This window comes from Ursus arctos, unplaced genomic scaffold, assembly GCF_023065955.2.
Source record: "Ursus arctos isolate Adak ecotype North America unplaced genomic scaffold, UrsArc2.0 scaffold_2, whole genome shotgun sequence".
NCBI classification, from domain to species: Eukaryota; Metazoa; Chordata; class Mammalia; order Carnivora; family Ursidae; genus Ursus; species Ursus arctos.
Window position 1 is genome coordinate 11,063,254 of NW_026622874.1, and position 17,195 is coordinate 11,080,448.

A 17,195-nucleotide genomic window follows, 5' to 3' on the forward strand; every position below is an offset into this window, starting at 1 on the left:
ATAGAAGAGACTTAAGCATCATAAGCCAGTGTTGTATGGTCCCGAATTGGACACTAGTTTGAGCAAATTAACTGTAATCATTTAGGGGTCCATTGGGAAAATATAATTATGGGTTGCATATTACATGAGATCATTAATAAAAATAAGCTGATTACAGAATAGTATACACATATGATCTCAATTTATATTTTAAAAATTATAATGTACAGAGAAATATCTAAAAGACAGTGATTTCTAGGTGATGAAAGTGTGACTTTTCCCCCCTCCATTTCCACAATTCATATTTACTGCTTTTCTTATATTTATATGTGTTTTGAAAAAAAAAAAAAAAGGAAGAAAGAAGCAAAGAAACAAAGAAAGATAAAGACAGGAAAGAAAGAAAGGAACTTCAAGCAACTGGATTCAATATTCACTACCTCCCCCGAGGGTTGCTGGCAAAATTATGAAACCAGTTCTGTTTTCTCACAATTAGTCAGGTAATATTAAGTCTGAACCAGGTAACTGAAAAGATCAGGTTTGCCTTAAATTACCATAGTATGTACCCAAATCTCTTTTTCAAGTTGGTCTATACAGATCTTCCTTCTCAGCCTGACTGTCTTTATAGAAAAATAGTTCTTGGGAAAATGCAACTCTTTATTCAGGTTTTCTGAAGAGTGTGTAGGAGCGGCTGTACACTATCTTTGGCCCATTTCTCTAAAAAATGAACAAAATAACTAACAAATAAATGGTAGGCGATCAAAGGTTATCAGACTGGTAAAATATAAAATAATTTTGGCATTGAAAATATCTTGAAGAAACAAAGAATGGTACATAGATACGCAAAACATGGAGCTAAAGAGTTGTCTCACACAGTTTTAAAAGTGTGGACTTAAAATTGAATAGATATGTAATATAAAAGATAAAATATTTTGTGGGGTTTATTGACTACCGAGCTCTCTGAAAGGACGGTGAAGAGAGGGGAAGCATGCCCGCCTGGCCTGTGACTTACTGTTTAAAGGCCCGCTCTCGGCCCTCTGTTCCTTTAAGGAAGAATAAGCATTCCTCTTGCTTTCGTAGTTCTTCTGTCTTTCTTTCTTTCAACTGCTCTTCATGCTTTTTTTTAAGCCATAATCGAAACGCTTGCTGTGGATCTCTGTTTTCCTGCTGATTACAAAAACAAGCTTTGTTTAAATAAACCAAAACTACTTTTTGAGGCCCTGCCTATAGGCCACTACAAGAATACATGTTCCACTCATCAATTTTTCCTAAAGCCAACCTCACTACCTGCACTCCTAGCAGCCAAACAAAAATATATTACCTTGAATCAGTAACACTGATTGACCTCTGTCAGAAAATTCTACACTGAATTCACTGTCATCTGGCATCTTTCAAAACTTACTGAGGTAATCAATAAATGAAGGTTTAAGTGGAGTGATTTGCAAACTTTTCAATGAGGAGCCCTTTCACAAAATAATTTTTTACAATGGCACACACACAAAAAAATAAAACAGGGTTGAAGAAAGATTGGGATAAACATTATGAATGGAGTTGAGGTCTTTGTAACAATTCCTGAAGGAGCTCCCTGGAATGCAGTTTGAAAACTAATGATCCAACACTCCTGTTATTCATCCTTTCTTTTAAGTTCTACCTTTGTTTTTAACTTTTAAGGGCATCTAACTGCCAAGCCCATCTCCAAACTGTAATTACTCTTATGGAGGGTGGCCATAAGAATTTGCAGCCATAAAAACTTTCTCTTAACAGCCACGATGACTTTGTCATAAGTAAAAGCTAGTGGGAGTAGCTTATTGTATGGTTCCTCGAACTTCATGATGGATATTATCTTCAGGGAATTTTCAAAAGTTGAAAGAGCTCTTATTTGGGACACATTTGGGCCTAGGGGAAACCATGCCTCATTATTTGGATGGCTGGCTAAAACACAAAGGAAAGGATACATTCATTTAATATTTTCTCCAAATATAAGCTAGATGATAAAGAGGACCATTTCCTACATCTTGCATTTTCCTTTTTTTTTTTTTTTAAGATTTTATTTATTTGAGAGACAGACAGAGATAGCGATCAAGAGAGAGAGAGCATGACGGGGGGAGGAGAGGGAGAAGCAGGCTCCCAGTGGGGCTCAATCCCAGGACCTTGGGATGATGACCTGAGCTGATGCCAGATGCTTAACTGACTGAGCCACCCAGACGCCCCTGCATTTTCCTTTATCTATTACTCACATTGCCAAGTATGTTCCAGTTTAATTTCTATAATTTATGTAACCTAGGTAGGATCTTTGATGTACAATGCTGAAGTCTGTGAAGATAACCCACGGATGACCTAAAGGATCATTGCTGAACACCTAGAAGTCTGGGAATGGCTGGAAGTGACCAAAAAGTGTTCATTCTGGAATTACAGATCAAGAGAGGCAAGGATTCAGAGGTGAACAGGATTGGTATCTCTGTTCATTTATTCATTCAGCAGATATTTATAGAGTATCTACTACATAGAGTATCTATAGGCACATAGGTACTAGGTGGCTTCAGTGAAAAACACAAGATTCCCTCTCTCCTATAGTCTGTGATTGCCCTGTCCAATGTAGTGACCACTAGTCACAGGTAGCTATTTAAATAAACTTAAGAATGCAGTACCTCTGTCACATTAGCTACATTTCAAGAGCTTAATAGCTACATTGTGGCTAGGGATACTTCACTGGACGGCGCAGATACAGAGTATTTCCATCATCCCAGAAAGTTGTATTGGGCAGTGTGTTATGCTAGATGAGGAGAAAGGTGATATGCAGACAGAAAGCGAGGGAGTAAGTTATCGGATATCTGGCAATAGAGTATTTCAAGCAGTGGTTCTTAACTGGTTATCATCCCAGGACTCAGCACAGGAATAGGCCAAAAAGCCCCTCTCCCATTCTTTCCCTGGAAGAGGTCCATCTGCATACTTGAAAAACTGCTGCTTGAGGGTCAGGCTTCTAATTTAGAATGCATCTAAAGGCTAGCTTTCATCCTCCCCAAGGACCGAGAAAGCTGTCGACACCTCTGCTGCTATCTCTCGGTACCTGCTCCAGGTAGCCAGGATCTCCCGGGAAGGAGATTTACAACATCTGCTGTACCCAAATTTTAATGGCTGCACCCAAAGAACAGATTCCTCAGTCACCTGGTTCTGATATCCCCTGGAACTTCCATTCATGAGTCCCACAAGATGGTAGCAATCAAATAAGTAGATCTTAATGGGCACAGGAATACCCCCCTGCAGATATACACCTGCGCCTAGCACAAACGGAACAGGAAAAAACACCCATCTCCCAGTTTCTCCTTGGAAGGGCCTTAACCACATACCTTCCCAGCTGTGCCAGAGGGTCTGGCTTCCATTTAGCCTGGAAAAATACACTACCTGGCAAAGATGTCTAGCAGAATTGATGAAAAATAAGAGCTTTTCAGACAAACAAAAGCCAAAGGTATTCATCACCACTCAACTGCCCTTGTAAGAAATGTTACGATGAAAGGAAAGGATGCTGATTAGTAGCAAAAAAATATATGAAAGTATAAAATTCACTGGCAAAAATAAATAGAGTTAATATCAGAACACTCTAATGTAATGGTGGTAGGTAAATCATTTATAACTCTAGTATGAAGGTTAAAAGATAAGAGTATTAAAAATAACTATAACCACAAAAGACTGTTATAAATACAAGATGTTTATGAAAGTCTCATGGTAATCATAAGCAAAAACTTGTAGTAGATACACAAAAGATAAAGAGCAAGAATCAAAGCATACCACTACAGAAAATCATCCAATCACAAAGGAAAAGAATAAGAGCGGAACAAGGGAACAAAGTAATTACAAAACAACCAGAAAACATTTAATAAAATGGCAACAGTATTTCCATACCTATCAATAACTACTTTAATGTAAATGGACTAAAGCTGAATGGATATAAAAACAAGTCCCAATTACATGCTGCCTAAAGAGACTAAAGTCAGCTTTAGGACACACAAAAACTGAAATTAAAGAGATGGAAAAGATATTCCACATAAATAGAAACTAAAACAGAGCAGGGGTAACTATACTTATTTCAGACAAAATAAACATTAAGCCAAAACAACAACTTGTATGGTATTACCATAAAAAACAGATGCATAAATTAATGGAACAGAAGAGAGAGCTCAGAAATAACCTTATGTGTACATGGTAAATTAATTTTTAACAAAGTTACCAAAAATAAACAATGGGAAAAGGACAGTCTCTTCAATTAATGGATTTGGGAAAACTGGATTTACCATAATCCATAATTACTGGATTATGCAAAAGAATGAAAATGAACGTCTACCATACACTATACAGAAATGAACTCAAAGTGGATTAAAGACTTGGGTGTAACCTGAACAAATCCTAAAAGGAAACATTAGAATAAGCTCCTTGATATTGTTCTTAAAAACATTTTTTTTTTTTTGGATTTGAAAGCAAAGGAAACATAAACAAAAATAAACAAGTGAGAGGACAAACAAAAACTTCTGCTTAGCAAAGCAAACCTTCAACAAAATGAAAGACAACCTGTGGAATGGGAGAAAAGATGTGTAAACCACATATCCAATAAGTCAGCATGAAAAGATCATCAGTATCACTAATTATCAGGGAAATGCAAATCAAAATGACCATGAGCTACTGTTAGGATAGCTATTATCAAAAAAGAAGGGAAGGAAGGAAGGAAGGAAGGAAGGAAGGAAGGAAGGAAGGAAGGGAGGGAGGGAGGGAGGAAGAGGGAGGAGGGAGGGAGGGAAGGAGGAGAGGGACGGAGGGAAGTTGAATTCATAGAAAGAGTAAGAGTAGTAGTTACCAGGGGCTGAGGGGTGGGAGAAATAGGGAGAGGTTGGTAAAAGGATACAAACTTGCAGTTGTAAGATGGAAAATGTCTGAGGATCTAGTGTTTAACATGGTGACTATAGTTGATAACACTGTATTATATAATTGAAATTTGCCAAGAGAGTAGAACTTAATCTTTTTACCAGAAGAAAAAAAGGAGTAAATATGTGAGGTGATGGACACGTTAATCAGTTTAATGGGGAGAATCCTTTCACAATGTATATGTGTATCAAATTATCATGTTGTACACTTGAAATATCTTACAATTTTGTCAGTTATACCTCAGTAAAGCTAAAAAAGAAAAAGACTTAGATCACATACACAAAAATGTAAACTTAAACAAAAAACAACCTAAATTCTGTGAATGGGCTTAATAGTAAACTGGATGCTGCAGAAGAAAGTGTCAATGGCTGAAGACAGATCAATAGAAATTATGCAAACTGAATAAAGAAAAATATTTTTAACTTTTTAATTTTAACAGAACCTTAGTAATATGTAAAATAATAGCAAGTCTTCTAATGTATGTGAAATTGGACTTCCAGAATAAAAAGAGCAAGAAAATGGAGAAAGAAAAAAAAAAGTAAAAGTAATGGCAAAAATTTCCTACATTTGGTACAAACATCAAGCTACAGATCCAAGAAGCTCAGCAAAGCCCAAGTTAGGCAAATGCAAAGAAAAGCATATGATATATTATTCATATAATAAACTGCTGAAATCCAAAGCCAGAAAAAGTTTATAGCAGCCACAGAAAAAAAGAACATTATGTACAAGAAAGCAATGATAAAATTTACAGCTGACTTTCTAACCAGAAGCAATGGGTGTCAGAAAATCACCGAATACCATCTTTAAACTGCGGAAAGAAAAAAAAAAAACTAGTCAGCTCCAAATTCCATATCCAATAAAAATAAATCCTTCAAAAAATATATTTCTGATACATTCAGGAGATAAATACTGTAATCCCTAGAGCAATGAGTTTTTAAAATGATTCAAAGAGGCATAGCTAAGAACTTATGGAAAGCTTTACTGTAAGGAAATAAAAGGGAACGTTTTTTAAATACTTGATAAATCCATAACAAGGCAGAAAAAGTTGACTAATGGAACGAAAAGGAAATGGAACAAATACAAAACAAACATCAAGAAAGTAAACTTAAACCTACCAAATCAATAATTACAATTAAATACAAATAAACTCCAATTGGAAGGAGTAGATCTCTGGATTGGGAAGATCCAGCTATAAGCTGTTTGCACAAGTAAGTCTTTAAAGATAGATAAATTGAAAATATAAAACGTGATATAACAATGCGAATGTTAAGTATAAGAAAGCTGGTATGGCTTCAATAACATCAAACGAAGTAGACTTCAAGCTAAGAGGGACATTTCATACTGTGAAAATGTCATTAATCGGAAAGAATAGAATCATAAATGTATATACATAATACTTTAAAATGGATGAAGCAAAACCCAAAAGAACTAAAAAGAAAATAGACCCAAACACAATGACAGTGGAAGGTTTAACCCCAATTTCCCAGTAATTCACAGAACAATTGGGGGAAAATAGTAAGGATACAGATTTAAACCGCACTATGAAGCAACTTACCGCATTGACATTAATATGACACTAAATCAAACGCAGATTACAAATGCATGCAAGTGTCCATGTAGAGTTCACCTAGAGAAATGGACCATGTGCATACATGTATGCATATGTATGTCTATACATTCAGCACACACATACCATCGGTATATATATCACTGACCAAGAGAAGCAAAGTTCATAACAAAGATGGAAAGATACTTTAACTGTCCCCTAAAATGGCAGTAAAAATTCAATCACCTAAAAAGTTTTTTTAATCCAATGTAAAATAGGTCATTCCATAATTCATATATTCTGAAGGCATTTTCTAGAAACTATAACTCAGATGACACAGATACACAATGTCCCACAGAAATAACTAGCAAAATACACTTATTATCACAATGCTTTAATAAGCCAAATCAATCAATTGCCAAATTACACTATTGCTCAGCTTTGGCAGTAGACAAAATTCACAAAAGTTCTTCAGAATACTATTCATTTTTTATATAATTTCTCATTAAAGTTAATTTTTGAGGAAAAATGAAAAATAAACATTCCAAAGGGAAATCTATAATCATGATGCCTTCTAACATGAAAATGTTTTGAAATAAATTCTGTTCAGTATGGTTCATGTTTTTAAAGAACACAATTCAAAGTTTTTATTTATAATCTCCAAATAGAACATAATAGAACGCTGAAGTGTACATTTATCTTTACAAATACCCAATAAAAATATTATGTTTGGCTGAATGCCATGAGGTCTGAGGGCCCACCAGCCCCTGGGAAACTATTAGCAGGGCACTCACAGCTGTGTTTTTCTTAGTCACTGAAACATAAGGTCCTCTCGTGTCTAAAACTTTTCAACATTACAGCAATGTGCTGTGCCTCTACCCACCCAAGCCTGAATTCCCCACCTCCCTCAAAAACATTTCTAATTTATTCCTTCTAATTCCCATTCAATGATATAAAAACTCCCAAACATCTCCATTCTCCCAAGCTACCTGCCCTTAAACCTCCTCTTTTACCCAAATCCCGATTCTTCCCCAAGACACAGTTTTCCTTTCCCCAAATAGACTCTGCATTTTCTGCCATACTTCAAATACCTCACAGGTCAGGTGAAGAAGTCAGTCCAGTCTTCACTCCTTCATGCTCTTCCAAACTCTATTTCTCTACTCTTCTAAGTAAAGCCACACACATTTGATATTTACGCTGTTTGGCTCCATTAATTTAACAACCTCTGGTCTCTGGGTCAGTGTCCTCTCCATCCTCATCCCAAGCAATCGAACTATAGGAATAAGTTCACAGTTTTGTTTTATTTTCTCATCTTCTAGGACTTTCTCCACTGTACTTGCCATCCAGTCCTTAGAGCCAGATCCACATCCCCACAAACTACTTCGTCTTTGAAGTCACTAATCTTATTCTCAACACGAACCATCAAACACATCTCTCCAGTCAATTTTCAGCATCTTCACCTGGATGTTTCGTAGGTACCTCAAACTCTGCAAGTGAAAAACTGAAATACAGTTTCCCCCGCTCGGTGTATTATCCTCTACTGCTCCAGTGAGTGGCACCCCATCCACCAAGCTGCTCAGAAGAGAAACCTGGTATATGCTCCTGACATCTCATTCTCACTCACACACATATCTAATTAATGACAAAACTCCTTCAGTCGATACTTGAAAACATGTCTTAAATTACTCACATCTTCCTCCCTCCCTGCTTCCCTCTTCCTCTCCTGTTATAATTCTAGCCCAAGTCACTATCATTTCTCACCTCATCGACAACTCTATCTGCTTTCTAATTCTCTCCCTGCCTCTGCTCTTGCCCCCCTTCAATCCATGCAGTCATAGTAATGCGTCTCTACTGCATCACTCCTCTGTTTAGACAACTGCAGTGGCTTCCCATAACAGGACTAAATACAAATCATTATAGACACCCGCATGCCACATGATGGGATTCCTGCTCCCTCTCCAGATCCTCTCACACTTACCAAGTTATTTCCTGTCTCGGGGCATTCTCGCATGTTCTCTTGACCTGAAACAAATTTCTCTCAGCCTTGGCCTAATTTTTACTCCTACTTTCACTAACTGAGAAAAATCTTTCCTGAAGTATCCATACACATTTATTTCCCTCATTGTGTTCTCTCATAGCTCCTTTCATTTTCATTGCACCCATCACTATTTGTAACTACAAATTTATTTTTTATATATATATTAGTTTTTCAATCCCTACTAGCTGAGTTCTGTAAAACAGAGACTAAACCTAGTTTGCTCAGGAGTACATTTTCATGCATGGAACAGCATCTGTCATATAGGAAGCAGGTAAACAATATTTATTGAATAGATAAAATTTTTTAATTGGCATTTCTTTAATTCTAACAAATTCTAACTATGGCCATCTGTATGCATTCATATGCAAACTTTCTATTCATTTCCTTTGCCCACTTTTCTCATCAGATAATTCAAAAGCTTTACTTTAGTAATATAAATATTAATAGTAACAATAACAATTATGACATCTACTTAAAAAATCCCCGCCAGCTTTTAATGGAAATTACATTAAATATAATGATAAACCTGGAGGAACTCAAATCTTTATAGTATTTAGTCAATCCATGCAGGAATATCATATTTGTTTCCATTTGCCAAAGAACTCATATATTTATACTATTTATCCCACCCATCCAGAAATATTATATTTGTTTTCATTTACCAAAGTCATCTTTTTTGTCCTTTGCAATGCTGTATTGTACTCTCCACAGAGATCAGACACATTCCTGTTTAGCTCAAAGTATTTTATATATTCCTATATTCCTTCTCATTTTATATTTTTCTATGAGGTTTTTGCTATAGGAAGACTATAAATTTCTTATGCTTATAATGTAAATATCCACTCTGTTAATACTTTTACCTCGTTTACTTTTCACCTTAATAAATTGGCTAGAACTCTTCGAACGAAGTTATTTAATATAGAAGGGAGACTTACTTGTTTCTAACTTTAACGGGTATACCCATAGTATTTCCTAAGATAGTACTGATACTATTTTTGATACTTTATTAGGAATTAAAAAAATAAATTATAGTAAAAATAAATACCTTTTCTCTATCTTTCAAGATAACCATATAGTCTCTTTTTATCTACCTATTGATGTGATGGATTATATTAATGGGTTTGTTATTATTTATCCATAATTTCCTTCCTAAAATAAGCCCTACTTGGTTATAGTATACTGTTATTTGACTACACAGTTACACTCAAATTTCTCAATATTTTCTCTTTTAGTTTATGGCTTTTGTGTCTTGCCTCAAAAGGTACTGCCTGTCTCAAGATTTTAAAAGCTAAAAATTTCCACAAATGGCATAGTAAACAATGTAAAAATATATCATATTGTCAGTCTAGGAAAATATATTTATGACAGATATAATAACAGGATTATAATCTCTAATATACAATGCAAGAAGAAAAATAAAACTGAGAAAAAAGAAAAGACTGCAAACAGGAAATTCACAGAATATACACACGTTCATATGTACTCGTGTATATGATTAGTTCGAAGAAAAATTAAGAAGATAAACCACACACAGTGTTAGTCAGGATGTGGCAAACACTCACTCTCACATACCGCTGAAGGGACTGTAAATTGACACAACTTTTGGGAGGTTAATTTTTGCACATTTAACCAAAAATTTCACTCTGGGCATTCAATAAGTCATAAATTCCACTCTTAAACTCTCCTACAGAATGAATATGTTCACTACAGCACCGTTGGTGACTAGAACAATACTGGAACCAACCTAAATACCCACGATCGAGGACTCAATAAGTTAAGTTATCTCTGAACAGAATGCTATGCAGCTTTTGGGGTTTTTTAAAAGATTTTATTTGTTTGTTTATTTACGTATTGAAAGAGAAAGAGAGAAAGAGCATGAAAGCGGGGGTGGGGGGCAGGCGGAGAGGGAGAGAGAGAATCTCAAACAGACTCTCACTGATGGGAGTCTCAATCTCACGACCCTGAGATCATGACCCCGAGACCATGTCTGAAATCAAGAGTTGGACACTTAACCGACTGAGCCACCGAGGCACCTCCAACTATGCAGTTATTTGAAAAGAAATATCTGAGTGTAAAGATGTAGAAATATATCCATGATGAATTAAGTGGGGGGAAAAGAGCAAGGTGCATAATAGATTTTTGACTTGTAAAATTGTAAATATAAATAACACTTGGAAGACTTGCACCACACTGCTAAAACTGGTCATCACTGGGAGATGAGCCTGGATAGGGCATAGGATTAAATTTTCAATTTTTTCTTCATATGCTTTTTAGAAAAGATAGTAGGGATATGGATTACTTTTTTGCTTTCTCCTTGATTTTGTTTCACATCTTTTAAAATTAAATAACTTGGTATCTTTAATTTGTTAGCTTTCATGTAAGATTTACATAAATCTATTCTTTTAATTTTTCTGAGTATAGTTGACATATAATAATGTTACATTAGTTTCAGGTGTATAACAGTGTTTCACCATCTCTAAGCTCACCATGAGTGTAGCTCCCATCTGTCACCATACAACACTATGACAATATCACTGACTATATTCCCTGTGCTGTGCCTTCTATTCCCATGATTTATTCATATAACTGGAAGCCTGTGTCTCCCACTCCCTTCACCCATTTTGCCCATCCCCCTACTGCCACTTTCTTCTGGCAACCATCACTTTGTTCTCTGTATTTATAGGTCTGTTTTTCCTTTTTGTTTATTCGTTTGTTTTGTTTTTTCAGATTCTACATATGAGTGAAACCATACGGTATTTTTCTTTTCTCCATCTGTCTATGTCTGTTCTTAAGTAAGACCATTCTGTAGGGTTTGTGGGTGTGTGCGTGTGTGTGTTATCTTTGTCCTATTTCGAGTATCAAAGTTATACCATCCTAAAAAAACATATTGATAGTTCCATTTTCTGTGCTATAAAAGTTTGAATAAAATAGTAATCATTTGATTTTCATGAGCCTTCTTAGAATTTAATTGTAAAGTCATCTCCATGGTGCCTCTTTTTCAAGGGTCGTTCTTGGACCACTTTTTCTACTTTCTCTATAGGTTCTTATTCCGATATTCACATTCCTTTCTGTAAGTAAATTCAGCTTTCATATCTGTATACTTATTTTTCATAGAGAAGTTTCACTTACTCTGTTATTCATGTCTTCGATTTGCTTTGCTCGCTGAATTCTCCTCATTTCTACGATCTGCTCTCTTTTCTTTTGCAACCATGCTTTAAATACCATGTCATTCTCTTTTTTCTTTTCTTTCTCTTCTTCTATTTTTCGTTGCTCTTCCTGGTGGAAAGAATATCAAAAGACATTCATGAAAGGTGAATAAAATTGTGTATGAGTTATCAGAATAAAGAGATATATTTTGAGATCTGAAATTAGCATTCTCTGCTCCTAAAACTTTCCATCTAAAAATTGGGCTTCTCTAAAAAAATAGGGACTCTACTTTGCTTAGGAGTAAAATGAAGATTTATCAGATAAATTAAACTGCAGGGATAAATTCTACAACTACATAGATGTACAATACATGCGTGCTGTTCAGGAATTCCTTGAATCTCCCCTTCATTTCCTAATTTACTTTTGGAATTAAACTCCTTAAATTGCAGCTATGCAAGAGGAAAAAAAAAAAAAAAACCCACCATATTCTAGAAGCACCATATGCTTCCATAAATGTTTGAAACATTTTCATGTTATTGTTAAATTTGTTAATTGTAATTAATGGCATTGTGGTTATGAAAGAAAAATGCTATAATCATTTAGAAATATATATTAAAATGTACAAGTGAGCAATGATACGCTGCCTAGAACTTACTTTAAAAATACATCAGCCAAGAAACAGAGAAAATGAAGCATATATGCCAAAATCTCAATGACTTTTAAATCTGGGTGATGGGGACACAGGGATTATATGTGTTTGAATTTTTTATTATAATGTTTAAAAATATTTTTCAGCTGGTATATATTCACAAAATAACATTTTTTGCTATCAGAAAAATAGACAGTTAACTATAGAACAAAATGAATTTTTATATGAATTATTCAACGAACGTTATAAAAGGGAGTTTCTTGAAGAGAGGTACTTAAATCAGTTGTACAGAGCTATAAAACAGTTACTAGGAGCAAAGCAGCATGTCTTAGTGGAAATCGTACTAAGTTAAAAGTGAGGCGATCTGGGTAACAATCATACCGCCATCAGACTATGTCAGTTTGGGCAAACCACTTAACTCCGTATTCTCATCTACAAAATGGAGTGATATTAGTGAGTTCTTAAGTCTCTTCCAATACCAAAATTTTATCTACGTAAATGAACTGAATTATACAACCCAACTCTCTTCAAATGATGGGATTCAGAGCTCTTTCCTTATATTTTGACAATATAGCAAGTCTTTCTAATTCCTTCTAATTGAACAAAATGTAACAAGGACTGGAAAACTTCTATCCAATTAACAGCACAGACTGTCTTTTTAAATACCTATATGCTGTTAAAGTATATATAATTTTGTGACAGAATCCTGGTGATAGTCTCCTTTTAAAAATTTATACACATTATGTAAATAAAAATGAGGATTTCTATTAAAAAATACCTATATACTATTTCTAAGCCCTAAAAAAGCTTAAATAAAATGTAAATTTATCAAAGGTTAAATTTTACATTTATTCGTAATTTTCTGTTTATAAAAAGGACCTTAGATACTGTGAAAGGTAAAATAAAATCAATTCACTTATATCAAGGTATTTTAAAATGGAGCCAGTGGCTGTTAGGATGTGGGCCTTATTGCAAATCTTCACTGTGTATAATCACGAACTTTTGAACTGAGCCAAGCAACCAATATAACAAGGATTCTACCAGTACCTGCAACCTGCTACAGTAACGGACTGTTTCTTAGTGATAGCCTTAGCAACCAATTATATGTAGCCAAGATTAATTTTCTGCTGTCAACACCAAACAAAATTCTTTTTGTAAATAACGTATACAAGCATTCCTTTTTGTCTTTAAAAACTCTTGACTTTGTGTTCCTAGTGGACATAATTTGAGTTGCTGTGCTCCCAAAATGCACCAAATCTTTGCTCCCCAAATGGCCTTTCTGATAATTCAAATAAATGCTCTTATTTTATTTCAGTTCTGCCTCTTTTCTCAGTTGACAATACCTTGCACAAATATAGACAGTATGGTATGATGATTATCTTTCAGGGAACATTTAGCCATATTACACAGAAGATATCAGCCAAAGTACAGCTAATGCAGTTGCCAAGGGGAACAATGAAATGATGCACTTAGGATAGATAGAGTCTAGCAGCCCAACCCAGCAAATATTTTCTTGGGCATAAACAAGGACAGCCTTCCCCTGAAACCAACTAAAAAATATGTAAAAGCCTTAGCATTTACATGCAATCTTGAGCAAGTATATAAATAATAAAGACCATGCCTTGACCAAGTACATAAGCAAAGGGAAATTTAGTTCTGAGGATCCTGACATGAGAAAAGTACATCCCAGCACCAAGAGTAAGTGACACCCAGAAAAGAGGATCAAAGTAAAAACAAAACTATTTATGAGCCACGGCAGTTAAAGATTTACTTAGTTCATTAGTGAAGACCCTGAAACTTTAGCCTCTTATATAACATTTATAGAAATATACAAATACACTTATACATGTATGTGGGTATATAGCAACATTATATGGTTCAGTCATTCTCAAATATTATTTTGAATTGTCACAAAGTTCTGTGTTAGCAGATCCCTTTAAGTATTGTTACATACCTAAACCAAGTAAACTGTATCTGCCTGTTACAGTGCAGACAGTAGTGACCAAGTAAGCTAAACTTTCAGTGTGCATTTTTTCCGATTCCTGCCTGGGTATTCTATAAGTTACACACTCCTACTAACTTTTGTTTTTCACCTTTTTCTGGTAATATGGATTCCTTAAATGCCAGAAATTTCCCTGATAATCCCTACATAATTCCTACACCATTTCTCAACAGATGCCAAGAAAACAGATTTTGCCTCCAAGTTTGCTATAAACAGGCTGAGTGATTTTTAAAGTTAAACTTCTAGACTATAGTTGTCTTATCTGTAAAAAAGATCTTTAAGGATCCTTCTAATTGTAGAATTCTATTTACCTGTGATTCTACTAGGTTTGGGATTTACAGTCATTTTGTGGTTCAGCTTAATACCATCAGGTATCGAGTAAAACAGAGAACTGGGGCACTGATTTAAGTAATTAGAGAAAATTCACCAGCATATTTAGTACCTGGAATTTTCATTAATAAAATAGAGTTTTATTTAAAAGCTATCAAAAAAGATTCAAAATGAAGTAAGCATTGCTAAGAAAGTCACTCAAAATAGAGTTAAAAGGACCCTGAGGAAGTAGGACCAATGCAGGTCTCCTCCTGTTCAATTCTCAGAACAACGGGAACTTTGGACTCTTGTCAATTGCATTCCAAACTCCCTCCTTCTACTTTGGACTGAAATAGAGATAATGTAACTATGTATTATCTAAATAGGGAATTGTGTAGTAGATGGTCAGTTTAAACTATCTTTCAAAACAAGTTTTTGTGGCTTTTGTCTTCATAAGCCTGCACGCCCTGCTGACAAGTCAGAACACTTTCCATTTGGGTTGACCCTGTTTCCCAGGTTGCAATCCCTAAGACTCCAAACAAATGCTCTGGTTGTTTCACAGCCTCTTCGTCTTGACCAGCATTACTTGGCATAGTTGGTAGGATCCAGAGTGCCTGAACTCTGTCTCTGGTACCAAGAGTCCCCTGCAATCTGATGTATCCTTGGTGGCTTCGAGTCACAATGATAAATCCTCTTGGTCCTGAACCTCCGCCTTGGTCAAGGTTCAGGCCTTTATTTGGGTGTCCTCTGTTGCTGGCTTCCATCCTCACTCATTTTTGAGGGGAGGATTCTATCTTCACTCATTTTGAATGGAATATTTGGGTATCAGGCTCTTGGTAAGTACTCAATTATGGGAAATAATTCTTCAAAGGAGCTTCTAATCAGCCCCCTACTGCAACTCCTGCAGTATTTTTGTTAAGGAATATGGCCCTTCTTGCTGTGAATTTTCCCCATTGGATCAAATTACCCAAGATGATTTAAAACTTCATCAGCCAAAACGGGCACTTTTGATATCCTAAAATTAGTTCACTTTGTATGCACAACTAGAAAAGGGTTATAAAGACAATCAAATGGGATGCCTATTTCAGTTGGTACCTGGAAGCTTTTAAACATATTCAGGATTCTAAAAATCTCTTCTTTACAAAATACCATTTCTAAATTAACTGAAGCAAACAAACAATTTTAAAAAGACCCATCCTCTTTTGGGTCTCAGGCACCATCTTCTTCTCTTTCTCCTCTTCCTTTGTCTCTGGTCATGCAACAGCCATCCTGCACCAAGGTCCTGCCTCTGGAACCGTCTTCCTCTTTCCCTCTGCACCATCTTCACTTCCTCTGTATCCTCCTCCATTTCCTCATTCCAGTCTTCTTGCCAGAAATCTGGGGAGAGTTCTAAAAGGATCTTCACAGCACACAAATAAAAATGCTTAGTAAAGACTTCGGTCATCTTAGCAGTTAACAACCTTAAGTTAGTCCATCTGCCGGAACACAATTTGCATCCAGCTATTCTTTTCAGTTTTGTACCTGACTCATGGCATGAATTTTAAAATGACACTATCAGGTTTCTGTCTATATCTATCAATATGTCTACGTATGTATGTTACAGTGATATGATATTTTCTCTCTCTGTTGGCATTGCCAAAGTTAACTTCTAAAAGAGCTCTATTTAATTGGCTTAAAGACAATGAAGTGCTTACCTAAATTAAGTATTCCAAAAATTCCCAGAAATAGAAAAAACACTAACCCAAATGTTTTTCAAGGTCACATGATCTGAGATAATCTTTGATAAATAAATGCTAGTTTAACAGAGAACACACTGCTAGTTTAACAGAGAGGAGGTGGGTGGGGAGATGGGTTAAATAGGTGATAGGGATTAAGGACTGTACTTGTGATGTTGTAGGAAAGTGCTGAATCAATATATTATACACCTGAAACTAATATTACACTGTAGGTTAACTAACTGGAATTTGAATAAAAACCTCAGTAAGGTGGTGCAGTCAGTTAAGCACTAGGCTCTTCGTTTCAGCTCAGGTCATGATCTCGGGGTCTGGGATGGAGCCCCACAGTGGGCTCAGTGCTCAGCGTGGAGTCTGCTTGAGGATCCTCTCTCTCCCTCTCCCTCTGCCCCTCCCCCTACTGTCTCTCTCTCACTCTCTTTCTCAGATAAATAAATAAATCTTTAAAAAAGAAAAAATAAAACTTTAGTAAAAAGGGGAACCTGGGTGTCTCAGTCAGTTGAGTGTCCAACCCTTGATTTTGGCTCAGGTCATAATCAGGGTCATGAGATCAAGCCCCAGAGGGTGGAGCCTACTTAAGATTCTCTCTCCCCCTCCCTCTGGCCCTCCCCCTGCTCGCACATGTGCCTGCCCTGTTTCTCCCACTCAAAAAAAAAAAAAAAAAAAATTTACTAAAAAAATTTTTTAAATGCTAGTTTAAGTTTGCTAGTTTAATAAAAACAGGAATGTTTTCAGCTATCAGCATTAGACACAATGGAGATACACAACTTTTTCTACCGGAGTTTACTTAATCATAAAATCTCAGGTTACCTCTTTCAAAACCTGTCAATAAAAGAAATAATTTAACATGATGATTAGCTGTTTAATGTTCTAATCCAAGT

General features: G+C 35.6%; 1 protein-coding gene across 5 annotated transcripts in view; it reads right to left on the reverse strand.

The window, feature by feature from the left end:
- The window catches only part of CCDC181 (coiled-coil domain containing 181), a 48,957-nt gene that overhangs the window by 4,993 nt on the left and 26,769 nt on the right, over window positions 1-17,195 (reverse strand). For 3 of the 5 annotated variants that reach the window (XM_057315674.1, XM_057315672.1, XM_026509422.4), the window contains exons 4-5: window positions 11,604-11,750; window positions 989-1,143 (exon numbers count right to left, since the gene is read on the reverse strand). In XM_057315674.1, the coding sequence (XP_057171657.1) occupies window positions 989-1,143; window positions 11,604-11,750 (302 nt within the window). Of the gene's footprint in view, window positions 1-988; window positions 1,144-11,603; window positions 11,751-14,726; window positions 15,981-17,195 lie in introns of those variants that run through there. The other 2 variants (XM_057315673.1, XM_057315675.1) reach the window with 2 other exon arrangements.